The sequence below is a fragment of the Argentina anserina genome, chromosome 4 (assembly GCF_933775445.1).
Source record: "Argentina anserina chromosome 4, drPotAnse1.1, whole genome shotgun sequence".
NCBI lineage: Eukaryota > Viridiplantae > Streptophyta > Magnoliopsida > Rosales > Rosaceae > Argentina > Argentina anserina.
Window position 1 is genome coordinate 19,559,581 of NC_065875.1, and position 18,772 is coordinate 19,578,352.

At 37.5% G+C, this 18,772-nt stretch overlaps 3 protein-coding genes across 3 annotated transcripts; all 3 read right to left on the reverse strand.

Moving 5' to 3' along the window:
- Positions 1 to 23: 23 nt before the first annotated feature.
- Positions 24 to 2,926, reverse strand: LOC126792867 (serine carboxypeptidase-like 45). The gene is made up of 10 exons (XM_050519359.1): positions 2,650 to 2,926; positions 2,452 to 2,553; positions 2,265 to 2,360; positions 1,685 to 1,777; positions 1,509 to 1,585; positions 1,127 to 1,408; positions 909 to 1,033; positions 720 to 812; positions 471 to 588; positions 24 to 378 (listed from the first exon to the last, which is right to left on the reverse strand). Exons 1-10 carry the CDS (start codon positions 2,903 to 2,905, stop codon positions 229 to 231), a joined length of 1,392 nt encoding a protein of 463 aa, XP_050375316.1. The 5' UTR covers positions 2,906 to 2,926; the 3' UTR covers positions 24 to 228.
- Positions 2,927 to 7,195: 4,269 nt separating this feature from the next.
- Positions 7,196 to 12,052, reverse strand: LOC126792973 (coiled-coil domain-containing protein SCD2). The gene is made up of 17 exons (XM_050519503.1): positions 11,593 to 12,052; positions 11,156 to 11,319; positions 10,747 to 10,822; positions 10,558 to 10,599; positions 10,403 to 10,465; positions 10,274 to 10,323; positions 10,158 to 10,185; positions 9,918 to 9,995; positions 9,726 to 9,836; positions 9,592 to 9,652; positions 9,233 to 9,349; positions 9,028 to 9,149; positions 8,789 to 8,858; positions 8,648 to 8,689; positions 8,320 to 8,360; positions 7,744 to 7,870; positions 7,196 to 7,476 (listed from the first exon to the last, which is right to left on the reverse strand). The coding sequence occupies exons 1-17, from the start codon at positions 11,956 to 11,958 to the stop codon at positions 7,382 to 7,384; spliced, it is 1,653 nt and encodes a 550-aa protein (XP_050375460.1). The 5' UTR covers positions 11,959 to 12,052; the 3' UTR covers positions 7,196 to 7,381.
- Positions 12,053 to 13,115: 1,063 nt separating this feature from the next.
- Positions 13,116 to 16,384, reverse strand: LOC126792343 (protein NETWORKED 3A-like). The gene is made up of 2 exons (XM_050518791.1): positions 16,264 to 16,384; positions 13,116 to 13,840 (listed from the first exon to the last, which is right to left on the reverse strand). The coding sequence occupies exons 1-2, from the start codon at positions 16,382 to 16,384 to the stop codon at positions 13,116 to 13,118; spliced, it is 846 nt and encodes a 281-aa protein (XP_050374748.1).
- Positions 16,385 to 18,772: the final 2,388 nt, after the last annotated feature.

The following is an 18,772-nucleotide window of genomic DNA, read 5'->3' on the forward strand; positions in this document are numbered from 1 at the left end:
ACTATTTGAAATTAATAGAAAAAGGGAAGCTGAAAACTGACAACTAAAACACTTTCTTTCTTTCCATTTTTTTTCCTTCTGATGTTTACAAAGATCTTCTACATTCCACAGCATGGACAAACCATGTACCAAGAAACAAAGAACAAACAAATGCAATTTCCATGCTGCTCAGATAGCAACCAAACTTCTTACAATCCCAATCTGGACCCTATCTAACTGATCAGTAGATCAGAACTCTTCTGGCAGAGGCCGGCCATCCAGAAATGATTTGAACAGAACAAGTGACCGCTCAGGCTGTGAGAATGGTGCTTCATGCGATGCTCCTCTAATGGTGGCAAAGGAAAGCATGTTACCGTAAACTTGAGTCCATCCACCAACCTGAAAACAGTGAAAATCCTATCATCAGGCCATAGTTCATTACACAAGCACCTGAGAGTTCTCGAGTTCTAGTGATTTGAAATAAGATTTACCTGCTGCCCCTCAAACCAGACTCTATAAGGAACAGTGGTATTTAGTTTTAGTTCTTCCGCAAGTCCATGGACTAATGTTCGACTACCAGTCAATGGAATAACAGAATCTTGGTCACCACTGCAAGTGAACGAAAAGGGAATTATCAAAATTTAGTAACCTTCACATGACAATTAGAGAATTCAAAGTAGAGTGATGTTGTCTACATGCATAATAGTATATCGAGTAATACTTAACCAGCATGCATATACCTGTAAACCAAGACTGATATTCCGGCCTTAATGAGTTTCCCTACAATCGTGATTGTTGGTATCTCCAGATCCAGCAGCTCATAATCCAATACACTGTCATGAACACATCAGAAGATTATTAAGTAAATCAAGCTATCAGTTCAAAATTCTTCCAAACATATAAAGTTGAAGAGAGTTGAAGAGAACTACTTGCTGCAAACTGCCCATTTCTGAACACCAACAAGGCGAGCATGAAGTGCCTTCTGCACATCCAGCCTGTTCAAATAATTTACTGTTTCATCTTCCACACATACATCTATCGACTCACTAACTTGCTGCAAGAACAATTAAGTCAACTCAATTAGAGTTCAACTACCGATTATGTGAATATGCATGACGGTGTTCATCTGCGGGTTAAGTGTATACACCTGGGGACTGAGGACTTTGGATTGTGAAAACACAGACGATATACAAACATCAAGAGTGACATCATATTTGTCAACAAATTTACTGGTTTCTCTGCTGACTTGACTCATCACCTTGGAACAAATAGGCGAAACGGAGCCTCTATAATATTCACTCACATATCTTGAATAGTTACAGACTGAAGTGAACATTTTGTACGTTGAATCTGATATCAATCCATGAGACCAAAAGAACTCGGATCTCGAATTGAAGTCAGTAGCATATTCTAGGACTGGATTACCCAACTGAAATGAAAACAAGAATTTTTAGTCCAAAAGTATGGAGATGCAAAAATTTACAAAGTTCCATGTTAAGAATTTGGTGAATTCAGATTCTAGTACTCACAGCAATGCCTTTTAAATTAAAGTGATACTCCTTGTTAAATTGGAGCATGAGTTCTGCTAGCTGGGGAACATAATGACCTAGTAATAATAAAAAGGTATCAGTTCCTCTATCTGTTAGTATATACTCATACTGATCGAGGATATAGATATATTTAACAGTAAAGACTATCATCATACCAGCATAGCTTTCTCCAGTTATAAACAAGCTTCTGTTTCTATATTGAGGGAATTTTTCCAGCCACTTTTGTAAGAACATCAGATTGTCCCTGGCTATAGATAGATAAACAAGGACATATTCCAGAAATTAGAGGTAGCCTGTAAAGGTTAACTTTTGTCAACTCAGAAGGAAAAATCCAAAACAATAGTGATCATCAAACATGGCACATCTGTAAAGTAAACCAAAAAATTTACTTAGTGCATCCCCATCACGAAATATTCTTCTGAATCTTCAGTGTAAAAAGGAATTTAAAAGATTTCAAATGGGATTTTGGGGTAAAGAAGAAAAATAACACACACACACACACACACACATTAATACATATGCACTTTTCTAATTTCTGCACAAAGAAGAAAATTGTTATGAACATAAGTTGACTTGAACGTTCGGTACAGAGACAATAGAAAAATAAGTTCTTTATCTTTCTTATCTTGCAAGACTTCTACTTTCTGGGAAAACTTGGAAGAAAACTCGAATGCAGAACATGTCAATAAAATGAACTTTTGATTCACAACAAACGGAAGAACGAGAATTACATACCTGTGATATGGTCATTTACAGACTCATAAGATGAAGTATCAGTTGAATAAGAGAACCCAACTCCGATCGGTGTCTCCAAGTAGAGCATGTTCGCTTCTGCAAATCAAACCAATGGCAATGTCAAACGAACACAACCAATTGGATTGATCTGAAACTACCCATTAGTTAAAACAACAAGAGTACATACCTCTATTCCAACTATACTCATTTCTAACCAGCACTTCTCCACTAGGCCTAAATGGCCCATTTTCAGAAAATGCTCCAACTCCCAGAGAAGAACAGCCCGGCCCTGTACACCAAAACCAAAACACATCAAAACCCAGTAGAAATTTTCAAAGAAGATCAAAACTTTAGACGGGTGAGTAAGAAACTAAGAAGTAGTAACCTCCATTGAGCCAGAGAACAAGAGGCTTTGAAGCTGGTTCGACTTCAGCTTCAGCAAAGTAGTAAAACAGAGCTCTCTGTTTTTTCTCATCAACGGTCACATACCCCGAATAGTGTTGGAACCCGACTTGGGGTTGACCCGGCAACCGGGTAATTCTATCAAGTCTAGAAAGAACAGAAGCTTCTGTAACTTGAAGCATGGCCAAGACCAAAGCCATTGCAATGGTTTTCCATGGTACACATGGTACAGAAATCATGGGTTTTGAGTGCAGAGGAGAAGAAGAAGAAGAATGAGCGCAAAACAAACCTTGAGAGAAGGATTGAGTTGGGTTTTGTGGGGGGGTCAGCTGAGAAATGTGGACTGCTCAGTGGGGGCTCTGTATAAGTATATATAAAGTAAGGTATATATCCTTGTTTTTTGTAATTATGATTATTATTGTCTTTCAAGCTTTTATATATCTTTGGGGACATGGAGAAACTTTGGACCCTGAAAGAGATGTGTGTGATGATCATGTGAGGGACTGGAAAACTGGGTAGGTTTGGGGTGAAAATGATGAGTCATCACTCACCAGCAAAATTATTAAACTGTTCATGAAAATGAAAGGAGAGAATGTGTAATTTACTGTGTTGATGTATTCGATTTCTTGCTGTAGAGAGTAAATACCACGTAGTATGCCAAAGATTACAACTGGAATTGTAAAGACTAAAGAGTAAAGACCACGAAGGAATTGAATTTTGATCAGAAAATAGTTGAAGGTGACTGGACACTGGGCAGTGGCAAAGAATTTACACATGGAAACAGAACAGTGCAGCTTTATCTGTTTTGAAATTTGCCGTTTTGAAATTTGTCACAAGAGGAAGTAGAAAATTATCAGATTGTTAATTTCTGCCACCAAATAAGAGGTATGTTATAAGCGTGCATCAAAAATTCAAGATCTTTCGTCTGTCTAAACTATAATTGATCGAAAATTACAAACTATCAAATTTGATCATGAAACTCGATAGTGTGAACTGTGAGAGAACTGCCAGATGCCAAAGTTTTGAAACATTTTGATTAGGCCTGCCTTCACTAGCACTAGCCTTAGTGATTCATTAAACTAAACACCAAAAAAAAATTTCATAACCCTCGTGTTGTACGTCGTTTTAAATAACTAACACTGGCAGTTAGCACTAATTAAGCGGCGTATATATATGCATGCCCATTTCCATGGTTTTGTAGTTCTCACTCGAAAATAGGACAAGATAGATCCCGTTATTCCATAGCTTGTTTTCTTGTGAGCCAGGTAAAGTCTCTATCTTCTTCATGGCAACTCGAAAAGTTTCAAACCCCATTCTGGAATACTGCTCAAGTGAGCATCTTCCATTATCCAACACAATGACTTGGACTACCCCAACGAGTGTGTCGTTTTTTATATCCTCACACTTTTACAGCTTAATTCCGCATGCAAATTTCTTGTTTCCATCTCAACCAAACAAACTACACTTGCCTACAATGTTGCAGCATTTCAGCATGTTGGCTCTGTAGGAGGTTGGGAAGTGTGCCCAGAAAACAGAGGTGGAAGAGCAATGAGCATAACCACTGTGCAATCGTTTTCTATGAAACTTGGAATAGAAGCAAAGGCTGCACCTTTCCCCTTCTCCTTTTTATTTCTTTCAAGTTTTGGTTTGATGGGTTCGTTTAATTATGGTCAATTGTCTACGGGGGAAAGCCGGATAGCTTTTCAAATTAATAATGGTGGTATTTTTCTTTTTAAGGTATATGTGTGCATATGGCGTAGACACGCATGCTACAACCCATAAACGAATGCCTTCAATCCCTCCTTAGGGTTTAGGCAATCTTAAGTGATGAGGATTTACATTATAGCCTTGTCTCTAATCAACTTGCAGTTCATTTCGATTTCTATACTCATTTTGTATTAGACTAAACTTCTTGTTGGCATTAGCATTTGCGAATCATAGGTCTGATATGAAACTTTCAGCCTTTTTCATTAAACATAGCTATCGTGAGAGGTATGTGTGTGGACAAACGAAGATGGTAGAATATTCAAGAATGTTGATGTGAATGTGATTAAGGTGTAAGGAGTAGATTGAGCCTCTTTTCCCTGAAGATTACAACATGTACTTTGATTTTTTTTTATATCTATCCTAATGTGCTGTTGGTTAAATTAGTGCATACTGCATAGAAGTCAGAAGTGCAACAAGAATTTTGGGGAGATCATAAGGAAAACAGGGCAAATCTCGCAGAAGTCAGACCAACTTTAACTTGACAGAATGGAAGAATTATCGACATGATTAACAAGTGAAATCTAGAAAAAAAAATTGATTGAGACTTAGAAACTATGTCTGTGACTTGTGTGTGGCTATGATGGGGTCAAGAGGGGAATGATTCTCACTTGAGCATGTTGGAGAAGACATTTCGGTCCATGCGTGGCATGCAAGCTCTATAATGTGACGTTTATTATCTTTTTACCCTAAAGCTTTGGGGGTAGAAGGAGACCTCTCATTCTGTAGAGACAAAAGCCAAAGCTAAGCCCTATCAGAAGGCACTTTGCCTACACCAAATTGCTGAAATTTTCATCTTGGAAACCTCCTCCACCACTTTGCCTTTTCTTTATTTAGGGTCCCATTGCAACTAACTCCAATACAAACTTTCACACCCAAAGAGAAAAGTACATATATAACACTCCACACCAAGCCTAACCCAAATCATAATCCAACCTACATCATGATTCCAAGCTCCCAACTGTGATGATTGTGAGAGAATAATGATAGAAATGCCTAAACAATGCAGGGTAGTATTCTGCGCAATTAATTGATAGTTATAAACTTATAAAACATATTCGAAAAACAAAGTACGACCCATGTAAGATCGATAAAGTAATGCATCTTGCCTTTAAATCCAATGTTAGTTACCCGTTACTCGCTAGACTTGTTTTGAAGTATTTCAACAAATGCCTTCAGTTCACACCTTCAAAAATAATGTAACAAACATCCATAGTGGAGTGGATGAAGACTCAAACCACTCGACCTAATGCAAGCAGGTAGGTGCGTATATATGAAGCTTCACATCCTCTAGAACACAGAAAGGGAAAAAAAACCAATAGATAATGGATACTGGGTCAAAAACGCCTTTAGAATTATAGTGTCTTTATCTTAGTCATTTCGACCCTTCCCCATGCTTACCTTTCCACCAAAAACAAAAGCTCACCTTCCTCCTAACTCATTTTACAATTACTGGGGTGGAGTGAGGAGTAGTGATCGATGGCAGGGGCACAAAGAAGGGCCATATGGGCACTATTATATTTCAACCTGCACATGCCTCTATCTAGCTCATTGATCATCCAAATGCTTTGTTTGGTTCTTGGTTGGGCAATGCTGTAGGGTAAGTTTTCTTGTGGTGTTTTGGCCCCCCTGCAATGGTGAATATTTTAGAGAACTGGGTGGTAGTGGCTGCAACAGAACCTGCAAAGCGTGCTAAGATGCCCATGTATGGAGGCATGGACCCAAGTGAAAGAGACTGGAGAGAGAGAGAGAGAGAGAGAGAGAGAGAGAGAGAGAGAGAGAGAGGTTCATTTAATTTTTTTTGGTCAAGAGAGAGGTTCATTTGAGGAGGGGAATTCGTAGGAGGCCGAGACCGAGCTCTACAGTCTACAGTCTACAGTTGTGTGTACTGTCTGCAAAGCCTTCCAACGGCTATTTTGACAAGCTTCCATCTATGAAATGACAAAACCAGCTTCCAAGCTAGGTCCCTTATTATTGGATTTGATAGCTGCTCAGCGCCTCAGATACATGATATATTTAATGATGCAAGCTTTTTTTTTTCATCAGATATTGAAAAAATGTATAAATGCACGCGCACATATAATTATTAATGGTAATATCAAGAAACTGAAAATATGAATAAAATGAGAATTGAGTAATTGACATCGTTAAATGATGTAGTTCCTGATGATTTACGCATATATGATGCTAGGGGTGTGGCACTCTCTTTTTGAGGCCATATTGAAGCCTTATGATGTATAATCCATCAGCAATAACAATAAATTTATTCAGATAATCTTTTTTGTAAATTGACATGATTTAGCACATTGAGAGGTGCAGAAGCCTAAAATATGAATCATGAGCTCATTAAGGAAAGAGCACAAATTTCAGAATATGTATCCAAAGGATGGAACCTTTGAAGATTATGATATTTAGATTATTTATACAGTTGATCGGAAATAAAAATGTGATTTTGACAAACTCGTGAGTTGTGAGCTATCGTCTCCAGTACTTGCGTGCAAAATGAGTTAAATGGCTGTGGAGAAGGTTTTTTTTTTTTTTTTTTAATTTCTATGCAGATCAAAGTTTCCTGGGTTCTCATTTGAGAAAGCCATTTTGTCAATGCTTCAAACAAAATCCTACAATCCCACCAATCAAGGATATATATACCGTTATCGTTCCAGCTACTAAGTATTACATAGTCTTGGGTGGTCATGCTGTTTCAGACTAGTTCAATGTGATATTCATGATAGTTAACCTTGGATTGTGGATGGTATAAATCAGAGTGGAAGTCACAAAAATGGTATATTTAAGTACATTATATATACATTTGTATTCGCCACTTACAGATGCTCACTCAAGGCACAAATTAATGATTAAAATGTGTACCTTCAATTGCTGCAAAAAGGAAAACAAGAAAGAACACTCCAGGTTTCATGAGTACTGAGAGATCTTGACTATCAAGCCGATTTTCATGTGGAAGAGTCTTGCTCAACTGTCTTGCGTGATTCTTCCCAAAGCCGATGCTCAATCCCCAACTTCCTGAGTTCCATAAGCCCTTCCTCAACTGATAGTAAACACACATGTAAGCGAGAATTTAACCAGAAACTTCACCATTCAATCTCAATTCTCAGAGCATGTAAAGTTTGCGAGAACCATGCATTCATGCATGATGATAAGGGAAACTACTGAACCAATCAGACTATCTTAAAGATTGAATCAGTGACATTACAAGGGCAGGACAATCAAGGAGCACGCATAACCAATTTAAAGGCCCCAACAAAGGAGTTGTATTACTAAACAAGGAAGTTAAGCATAAGTCACTATAGTATACCGTCAACAGCATCATGTGTAGTTGGTGCATGCCCACTGCGGTTAATCCAAAACTGAACTCTTTCTTTGGCAATGTTCTCCTCTATTCCAAGAACTTTGGCTCTTCTCCAAAAGTAAGTGAGCCATGCCTGTGAGTAGAATGTTTTAATATATTTCTCTTTGCATAGATTTCAATGTGGAAAATGGATCATAATTCATAAGATTAATGTGAACTAGTGTGTTCGTGAACCAAAACCATTATTAAAGGACTAGTGAGTTTAAATTTTGTTATGACAAGAGACTATTTGAAGTAGTTTGTTTAACTCTATTGAGAGGAGCCATGTTATCGTGTAAAATAAATAGCAAAAGAACATGGTCAAAATAGTGTTTAGCAAAACAAAACAGTCAAAATTGAGTGCTTAAACAGTGTAGGACTATAGGCAAAAGGCTGATCAAGTCAAGCTCATTTATAAGATTGGACGGGTGTTCTTTCAACCGTGAAAGTTGTACTTATTGCAGTTAAAGTGCAGATTTAATTGTCTACCTAGGTATGTTGTTAACTGAATGAAATAAACACGCTGTCTAACAAAATTCATACCTCCTTAAATAGAACATCCTCAGACTCTTCTGGACTCAACTCTGCAACAAAACAATTGAACGCATTCGGGTCATTCAGAGACAATTTTAATACCTTATCAACCTTTTGGAGAAGTCATCGCTTAAAACTTGCATAATCCGCACATTAAAAACTGTCAGCTCATGATCTTTCCATAATCACACATTCTATCGATGTAACTTGATTGTATGCTGATACATGGATATTGTTTTCAATGTTTTGTTGTTCAACGATGAAATAATAGATTCTAAAGCTCATTTATTTCTTATCAAAAGAGTACGTTTAATATTTAGAAAATAGAAAGACATACCAATTGCCTCCATAAACTTTGGATCAGTTGGTGATTTCATATCTGAAAATATGAGCGATGTATCATAACAATTGGATTGGCTAGCAATCAATAGAAAATCAAACCACATGTGCCAACAGGCAACAGAAGTAGAATGCATACCCGAGAAGGATAGCCGAGCTGAATTTGGCCGTCGTTGTTGGGCTAATGCAAGCACAATGTTCTCCTCAACCTTCATTTAATCAATTATTAAACATATTACTAATATAAACTACATTACCAAAAGAGAAAATGACAGCAATATGAAGTAGATGACCCATATAAATGTATCCTGAAGTCTTATCTGGAAAATTTCATACGAGAAGAGGGAAACAGATCTGAAAGGAGAGCAATGTATGAACCTTTAGGAAAGCGAGCTCCTTTAATCCCATTTCAACTGCAAGCATGCTCTCAATGTTTCCTTCTCCAGTTAAATCATTCAAGTCCTGATCAAGTTTGTTTCTCTTATCAGGATCAGCATCCCCTGTTCAATTCAAGAAGTATTAGACCCTGGCTAAACCATTCCTCTACCACTACCAAAAACCAATAAAACATATCTTCATTCACTTTTTTCCCATGATTCCTCCTTGGCTTTTTGTCCAGCAGATACAACAACCTCAAACGGAAGAGGAGCTAAGGATGACCAATGTTCGTACTTGGATATCGCAATATCTGAACAAATACCTAGAGACATAACAAAATTTGTGTAAGATAGAGAATGAAATACCATATGACTGAGCAGCATAAAGTCCAATTATACAAGAAAAAACACTGATTACTTAAATTGCTTTCTTTTGGTTTCTATAAAGATGGCTAGCTGTTTAAGTTATGTTCATAGGCAATTTTCAAGATGATTTTTGATAACTCATAGACAGATGAAATTGCTTTCTCCACTAGAAATCAAGTATAATATTTCTATAGATTACCGTATCTTGCAGCCAAGCCCCAGTTGCGTGCTAACCAACATCGCTTCAGAACTACTTCTTCCTGAAAAGTGGATATGACAATTAAACACTAGAAGATCACTAATAGGCATTATGCAGGTACCGAGATGCATTACCATCTCTTTTTGAGTCAACACCATTCTTTGAGTCATGGATCGAAGGGCTTTAACTTCATTTTCAGCTCCATGAAGTTGTTGCATAATAGCTGCATTTGCTTCTTTTGCTTTCTGATTTAAACAACAATCGGTTATGCTTCAACGTTAGCGATTTTTTTTGGGCTGGAGAGTAAAGCATCATAGCATAGTTACCTCCACTTCAGACTGAAGAGCTGCAGCCTGTGTAGCATCTCCACCCTTTGGTTGCTGTTTTAAATCCTTGAGAGCCGCCTATATTAGATAAAGAAGCCTCCTTAGAGGGTCAAATGGAAAGGAATGTGCTTGGAGTGTCCTATGAAGAATTATAAGTGGCCTAAATCATATCCATTTTTTAAGGTACGACTAAGGAACTTTGAGAAAATAAAAATAAGAATAACCACAGTTCTCACTTACCTCTTTTTGTCGCAATGCAGCTTCTTTCCTACAAAGTAAGGATATGTACTTTCAATGAAAGATAATGACTGAGGGGATAAAAGGTATGCATGAATGGACTTTAAACATAAGCACACCTGCTTAGAAGTTTAGCTTCCAACGAAATACCTTCTCCAAGAGCAAGAACCTGAAGGATTGCAGAAAGCAGATGTATCCATTAATAAGCCCCCAAGACATTATGAAGCACATTTATGTAAAGAAATTACCTGTTTTTCAAGTTCCTTAATTCTGGCTTCTACTTCCTCACATCTCTCTTCTTCATGCCGGAGCTATAGGAAATTTCCATAGTGCAATCAGTTAAAAAATATGTTCAATTACACTAAATACTCAGTGAAGAGAAAGCAAGGGGAAATATGTGCACCTTATCAAGATTATTTACATTCTCTTCCTGTAGCATATCAAGCTGCAATAAAATAATTACTCAGGATTCAAAATACAAGTTCAAGGAAAGGAAACAAGAATAGCCTTCTTATTTCTTAAAAAAAAAAAGGAACAATAAGAAACATTTTAAAAGCAGGAAAGAGTTGAATTAATGGAAGGGTTTCCGTACTTCATCACGCAGTGCAGAAGCGTCACGTTGATCTCCCGAATCTTTTGATTTAAAGTTGACTGTTTCAGATAAGAATCTGCAAGAAATCCCATCGATTATGTTCAAATCGTGGTATCATCTAAATACTTGTCTCCTATAGATTACATAAAATATTGGTTTAACAGAGACACAATGAAAGGATTGGCTCTAGCAGCAATTAAACGGCATAAGTTCTTGAAAAGCCATTGGAAATCTACTTACCCCTCTTTGATCAGTGTTATTGTATTAAAGCCTAATCAAATCTTACCATCAAGTCATTCAACTCCTTACTCCTTACATTGCCGGCATATGTTCAAAAGCTTGAAAATCATTAAGAATCCAGAAGTACCTTAAACAGTTACATAAAGAACATCAGCAGAACATCATTTACCGGTTCTCTTTTTTCCTAGTTGCGGTAGGAGGGTCCAGCGGGGGCATAGATGTTGCAGTCCTCAATGTTGTTCGAGGTGGCACCAATGGAGGTGCTGCTGAACGAAGAGCCCTTCCTGCCGAGGTTGAGCGAACTGATGCCGTTTCGTCTAAGTTTTTAGCTAACTGATCAAACAAACACAAAAATCCATTACTCAATGATTTAATAAACAACAACAGACTTGTACAGTACTCAACAGAAGATTAGCATATTCAAACTAAACACTACAGAATACATCATAATTTAGTGTAAATCAGGACACACAGAGCAATGTACTATCAGAATACAAATACAAAAGTTTAAAAAGTTTAAAAGTTCAACCGATCCTAACATCACCATAGTAAAAAGTAAAAAAGTTATCTGAGTGCTAGCGCAAAATCAAAGTGAGAGAAATTCACCGCGGGGGAAGCCGATCTAGTAGAGCTGGTTCTGCCGGAAGGAACGGCGGGCTTAGCACCGGGACTGTTGGCATTTCTGGCGAGAGAGAACGGTGGCGGAGCGCTGTAGCGGAAGCCGAGATCGTCGTCATCGTCATCGTCGTCATCACCGGTGTTCTGCGAGGCCATGACCTGAGCGAGGCGCTGAGCGGCGGCCTTGGCGGCGAAGTTCTGAGTGCGTTTGATGTTGGAGATGCCGCTGGCGGAGGCTGAGCGCGCGTGGTGGCCACGCACGGGAGACATTGCTGGAGATGTGGCGGTGGGGGACTCGGCGCTGGTCCACTGGCGAGTGTAGACCGGGCTATCGGTCCGGCGAGTCCGGTCCATTGAGTGGTGCTATCTGTCACTACTGGAATTTCTGGTGGAGCTAGATCGTCGCCGCCGACACGAATGAGAGAGAGAGAGAGAGAGAGAATTGGGATTGAAGAGACGGACCGCAGTATGTGTGTGTTTTGAAGAAGGTTAAGATTTTTTGGTGACGGCCATTTACTGTTTACCCCAAATGAGAAAGACGGTGATTTGAGAATATTGCAGAAAGATCCTTGCCACTTTCCTTATTTACACCGAGAACAACCGATTTATATATAATTACACGGACCAAAAAAACACCATACGTAAATAGTACACGCGATTCAATATTTAGGTATTCTATTCAAGATCATCTATGTAAAATTTCATCTAATTTGACAATGGTTTGAGCTTTTAAAATTGAGATTTACACGAATGGTTCATGTTGAACAGTTTTAATTCATTCATTGATTTAATCTAATTTCAATACATTAACGATGTCTAAATTAGATGAAATTTTATAGAGATGATCTTGAATAGCATACCTAAATATTAAATCGCTTATGGTGGAAAAAAATGACCGAAAAGTGTGTCAAAATTGAAACTTCAATTTGTAATTTTAGAGTCAAACTTCACATCGAGACTATATATATATATATATATATATATATATATATATATATATATATATATTAGACTCTACCAAAGATCGAATTCTAAGCAGTACGCCTGTAACTTTGATCGTTTAGCGGTGAGGTAGGATAAGGCAAAGCGAAACAAAGCCTCAAACAGAGGAAAGGAATATCACTTGCAACCTCAGAAGGCATGCAAAGAAAACTATCATAAAATAGACGAGAAGAATATCATGCATCTCATTCTCTTATACCAACCAATTAGCAGGCCAAATGATCAATGAAAACAGGGGAGGGGGCAAGAAATATAATAAGAACTACAAAGAGTAAACTTGGTACCCGATGGCCAATGTGAATCAAAGGATTTAAGGATGAATGCATATCGAAATCATTAACAAACGCAAGTGTACGTGTGTAACCGAGAACAAGCAGTTCAACGATTTAAGAACCCAAATCTTCCTGAAGGTCGAGCGGGAATGAAAACTTATGTGATCACTTCACTAACACTACAATCCGGATGAGTAATGATAGTTGACAGATGATACACATTCAAAGTTAAACAAGTTAAGGAGACTTGGTGCATCCTGTCAGCCTTCCGATGAACGAGGGCCCTTTGGACTTGGATTTGGACTTTGGAAGTTCGTTGTTCTTTGTATGGGTTGTTCTTGCCAGCAGCTGAGCTCTCAGAATTCTGTTCTCTTCATTAAGCTTCTTAATTGTTTCACTTTTATCCTTAATATTCGATATTAATTTCTCCTGCTGATGTCTGTTTGCATCTATCAGTTCTGAAACCTTTTCCTCCCATATTTTCGCCTTCTCTATACTGCATATTTTCTCGTCCATGCTGCCATCAAGTTCTTCTGCCTTCATATCCTTATCACTGCCTGCTGAGGAGTCCTGTTGATCGCTACTCACCAGCACCAACCTATTATCCACCCTTTTATGCAGGTACTCAATAGCATCATCAGAGCTGGATGTGGTTTCCTTTTCAATGGTACTGTTTGGTAGTGCCTTGACTTTCATGTATCCTGAGATTTCCTTCTCGCATTTTTGGATAGTTTGTGCTTTGATGGAGTCCAATGTAGAGAAGGATCTCAGGTGAGCAGCTTGAATCACTTCAGATCTTAGTTGATCGTAGTTTTCAGCTAGTGAACGGTACGATTTGTAGAAGTCTTCCAGCCTAGTTATGAGCTCAGGTTTTCTTTTAAAAAACATATCTGCTCTCTTTGCAAATGTATCTCCATCTTCTTCGATTATATTCAGCATCAGTTTAGTCTTCTCATCCACATCTGCATGCAATAATATATATATCATCGAAAACCATGTATATATGTTTAAAATTCACTTCTTCATAATGGGTACGTAACAATAACATGCAATTTAAAATCAACACAATGAATCATATATATGTGTATGTTACTGCCCTATATAATGTTGTGCGGAAACGTAACAAGTATAAAGTACCGAAAACTTGAGAAAAGATAAATAGATAGAGACACTTAAATCTTTGTGATTCACCCTAAAATTAAAGGGTTATATCCACGGACAAAAACAATTAGGAGATTCCATTAATATCAAAAAGAAATTACAAGGTGTTTATCACTCAAACTCAATATCCCAATAGCACCCAAATACTCTCATCAAAGAAAAAACACCAAATAGAAGAACAACTTCTATAACTGAAAAGATGCGGCTACTTCTCTATAACTCAAAAGATGTAGCTCTCTTTATTTCTCTCTACAAAACTGGTGGCAAAGTATGTATTTATATTACTAAACAAACAACTTAAACCTACTAAGGTTATGTCATAATATGGGCTTAATACAAAAGATAATTGATGGGCTTATTAATTTAAACCACAACCAACATATAATACTTATTCACAAATGTCTAAGAATGCCAAACGACAATAGGAACAGTATCATACCAACTACTCATCACGTGAGGCATGTTTGAGGATTCTAAGGCTCAGTTTGGGACAGCTGTGTTGTGAGTAAAATGACTTTTGAGTTTGTTGTGAGTAAAATGACTTTTGGATTTGCTGTGAGAGAAAGCAGTTAAGGTGTTTGGTAAAATGTTTTAAGAAGTGTTGTGAGAACGGAAAGTTATTTTTGGTGTTTGGTAAATTGTAAGTAAACAGTGCTCTTGAGTTGATAAAATTACACAAATGATAAAAAAAAGTTCTTAAGATTATTACCATGATTATAATGAATATTAATTAACTAAATTATATAGACTGGGTTTTTCATTATTTTGATAAAATATTTTGCAATTATACTAAATATAAAAGCTATCTAAAAAGGTTGCAACAACCACAAATGGATGTCGTGATCTCAATTAACTATTTATATGTTGAGGAAATTGATATATATATATACAGCCCTTCTTGGCTGCGGAGGTCCGCACCAAGATTTTGGTGCGGATTTCTATCTTTTTACCACTTTTTGATCAACTTTTCTCATCTCCACCGTCTAGTATCTAGATAATATTGTGTAGATCATCTCTGCAAAATTTAAGCCAATTTGGTAATCGTTAAGGCCCTCAAAATTGCGTTTTTCTGTTAAAATATGAACGGTAACGGTTCGACAGAATTCAGTCCGTCAATTTGTTATTCGATTTTGAGGGCCTTAACGATTACCAAATTGGCTGAAATTTTGCAGAGATGATCTACACAATATTATCTAGATACTAGACGGTGGAGATGAGAAAATTCGATCAAAAAATGGTAAAAGGATGGAAATCCGCACCAAAATCATTGGTGCAGACCTCCGCATTTGAGAAAATCTGTATATACATATATATATATTAAGGTCTATATTCTAAATTTATGTTTAACATTTTTTTGAAGGAAATATCTTTAATATTTAAATCTACCTTAAATCTAATATAATATATAATCATTATTATCTACCTTAAAGCTAAACCATTATTATCTATGTATTAAACACTCTCTTCTTTGCTCTCTCCCGTGTTTTCCAAAAACTCAGTGTTTTTTTTTGAAAGCGGCTTTTTAAGTTTCAAAAACACCATGAATCTAGTTTTTGAATTTCAGTTGTTGGGAAAATCTATTCTGGCCAAAAGCAGCTTTTAGAAACTTTACCGAAAAACCATTTATTTTTTCCAAAAACTGAAGTAGCCTCAAAAACAGTCTCAAAATCTGTCACAAACTGGGTCTAAATGAGGCCTGCAGCCGCTTTCGGTCCCTAATTTTTCAATCAAAACTGGGCACGAAATCAAGTCGGACTATTATTTGAGACAATTATTTTGGTTATAAGACCCCCCAAATTTTCAATCGAATATGGATGTACGTACTCGCTAGTTCCATATCAATCTCGATCATGACGAAATTGTCTTATATCTTAAAGACAGCACATGTAAGAAAGCTAATCTTAATTCATGAAGATCAAATACTCGACATGAGGATTAATGATCGATAAATATAGTTCCGGGGCGTAAGAGCATTCATCCTTACACTACGAGTCCGAGTTTGAATCTTCCTCCCCCAATATTGCAATTATCAGAAATCATCAAACTCTTAGCGTGCAGGAAACTCTAGGGCAAAACTAGGCATGGAAGAATAGGAGAAAAGCATAAACGTATAACGGTATAACCGGCACGTATCTTGGTATATGGCCAATATGGGTGTGAAAAAATTAACCAGATAAACCTGGTGGTCTAAACTCTAAATCCGAATACTGAAAGAGGTGCAAACCTGAGAGGGTAGCTTGAAGCCACTGAGAATGATGAGGACGATTATGACTATCCCACCACCATGAAAAAGCCGCAGCGTTGTCTTCTTTGTTCACGACCGACGTCTCTTTTGAATCCACCATTTTCTTCTCGATCAGAAAGTAATCAATCTGATCAAATAAGAAACCCTCTTTGGTATATCTAAGGACAATCACGGCCTAGCTAAATTCAAGGAACAAAACAAAGTTTTTGCCGAAATTTGACCCCCTTATGAATTGTGATTCCACTTGAAACTCTACTTACTGTACCGGCCTGGACTGTTGACTTGAAAAAAAAAACAACTTAAATCTTGGTTAACATGTTGAGATTTTGTTGCCTATAAATAGAACTTGAAATTAAGGGGGGAAATCATCCTTTAATACAAATAAATTCACATTATTTTCTTCAATAACCAATAAATACTTTTTTTCTTTTTGGGTGAGACGATAATTTTTTCTTTGAATATATACGAGCAACATACGGTGGCTAGGGCACCCGGTTTCTGTACTACCAGGTTGGAACCATTTCACATGGGTCTCGTCAGGGATTAGTCAAATGTCGGATGAATCATTTTCGGCCGTGGGGATACCCTGATGGCCCGTTTCTGGACTGGCCCCTCCGCTTCAGTATGCAACCGTGGAGCATTGAGGGGTTTTTCTGGATATGCCTTCGGGCCCCACATAGGAAATGTCTTGAAACTGGAAAAAAAAAATACGAGCAACATATTCTGCATTTGACTTGTTATGATGCAACCATGAACTTCGCATGATTACATACCATCACATAGTTATATGAACTTGGCAATTTGTAAAATGAAGTACTGAACATAGTCATTTCATTCGTTCAAATTTTAACAAGATGCTAAAGCAACTACATATCCGTTCATGCATGCACCATGTAAAAATGGTCGAGTTTGATCGATTTACATCCGGACGACCACGAAGTTTTCTTTTGAAAAGGATTGTGCCTAAGCCATTCGTGTATCATCTTGGAAGACAAAATGCATTAGTTGAAGTAATTTAAGCCAGTCTCTGAGTCTCTCTAGCTGTCAATTAATTTAGCCAAAGTTGAACAAACCTTTATTTTATTTATTGAGTAAAAGTGACGACTCATATCACACCAGAAAACATACAACGCATAAATGTTAGATATCAAATCCACTTCTCCCTCAAAATCCATTCAGAACTGATCGGAAAAATTGCACTGTTCGACTTGTCTTGGCACTCGACATCTGCAGAGCCAAAAAAAAAACAGCAAAAAAGAAGGTAATAACTCGTAATAAAGCAGCTCCGGCAAGCTTCAGTTCACTTCCCTTTCACCCCAAATATCATGTATGCTCCATCTTGTCTAGTAGTTGGTGACGAGTAACATTTCTAGCCCACATTATGACCAGAAGTCCAGAACCACCAATTGATGCAGTGTCAAAGAGCTCCCACCATGGCACCAACTGCAAATGTTACTTGCCACCAACTGCAAACGATGAGCATCGCGGAGGTGATTGTGAACCGACTAGAAGGAGCTTATTAGATGGATGCTTTCATGAGAGAGACCAGCTCTTTTGAGTCTCTCAATCACCAAAACTCTGCTATCGGTTTGGTTTCATTTGCAAGTAGATAACCTTCTCATAGAAATTTTGAATGTAACTGTCGCTTTCATCCTTCATGCACTCGTAAACCTATACTTCTTAATTCAAAAAAAAAATCTACACTTCTAATGTTGATTGCTGTCATCCTGAGAAAACTCAATCATCTAATAGTTAGCCTTCCTTTTCTTTTTTGTTCTTGTTATGTTTCTCCAGCATTTGCTACACGCAGTTGTAAGTGTTATTTTGGGTTCTATAACTTTGAAATCAGTTTACTCTCCGTAGCTTCAGATAAGTATCTTCAGAACCCTGTAGGATACTCTTCCCTTGAACTCGAGGGTATCAAAACGGAAAGGAAAGTCGTTAGGGCTTCTATTTATTAACCATAAGATGGGATCACAAGGCAACAACTTTTCTTTCTCTCTTTTTAGTAAAAGAGGCCTAATCATTTAGCCCGCCGATCCGAAAAGCCCGTTGAGGCCCTGAAGCCCAATAGACTTTTACCCAGCCCGACCCGCCAAAAGCCCACAATGTCCGGCCCGTGAAAGCCCGCCAAATAATAAAATATTATACATATATATTTTATTAGGTTTAGAATAAAACTATCGCATTATGAAACAACTATATGAATGAAACTTCTCAGGATCGATCGATACCAGTCGATATGATCGGTATATATATTTAGTGACCTTGTAAAAATTTCATCCAATTCGGACCTCATTTGACCGTCGGAATTTCTGGTAAACCGAAAACAACACTAATATGTCATAAGGGAAGACCTATTACCAAAATGCAAACACCAAAAGCCGTGCATATCTGAAATCACCTAATTTTTGTCACCGAGATTGTGTGCGATCGCACCAAGGAAACCCATTTGACAAAGCCCCGGTCAATGAAGATTTTAATATGT

Bases quoted from the DNA above. Each gene is read 5' to 3' on its own strand.
- LOC126792867 (XM_050519359.1), bottom strand. From the start codon at position 2,905: ATGATTTCTGTACCATGTGTACCATGGAAAACCATTGCAATGGCTTTG. The intron at 1,034-1,126 runs GTGTATACACTT...TTGTTCTTGCAG, and splicing joins CCAAAGTCCTCAGTCCCCAG to CAAGTTAGTGAGTCGATAGA. The intron at 589-719 runs GTATATGCATGC...GTTCACTTGCAG, and splicing joins ATATCAGTCTTGGTTTACAG to TGGTGACCAAGATTCTGTTA.
- LOC126792973 (XM_050519503.1), bottom strand. From the start codon at position 11,958: ATGGACCGGACTCGCCGGACCGATAGCCCGGTCTACACTCGCCAGTGG. The intron at 10,466-10,557 runs GTGCACATATTT...AATTTCCTATAG, and splicing joins ATGTAAATAATCTTGATAAG to CTCCGGCATGAAGAAGAGAG. The intron at 9,350-9,591 runs GTAATCTATAGA...TTATGTCTCTAG, and splicing joins GGGCTTGGCTGCAAGATACG to GTATTTGTTCAGATATTGCG.
- LOC126792343 (XM_050518791.1), bottom strand. From the start codon at position 16,384: ATGGTGGATTCAAAAGAGACGTCGGTCGTGAACAAAGAAGACAACGCT. The intron at 13,841-16,263 runs GTTTGCACCTCT...TATTGCATGCAG, and splicing joins GCTTCAAGCTACCCTCTCAG to ATGTGGATGAGAAGACTAAA.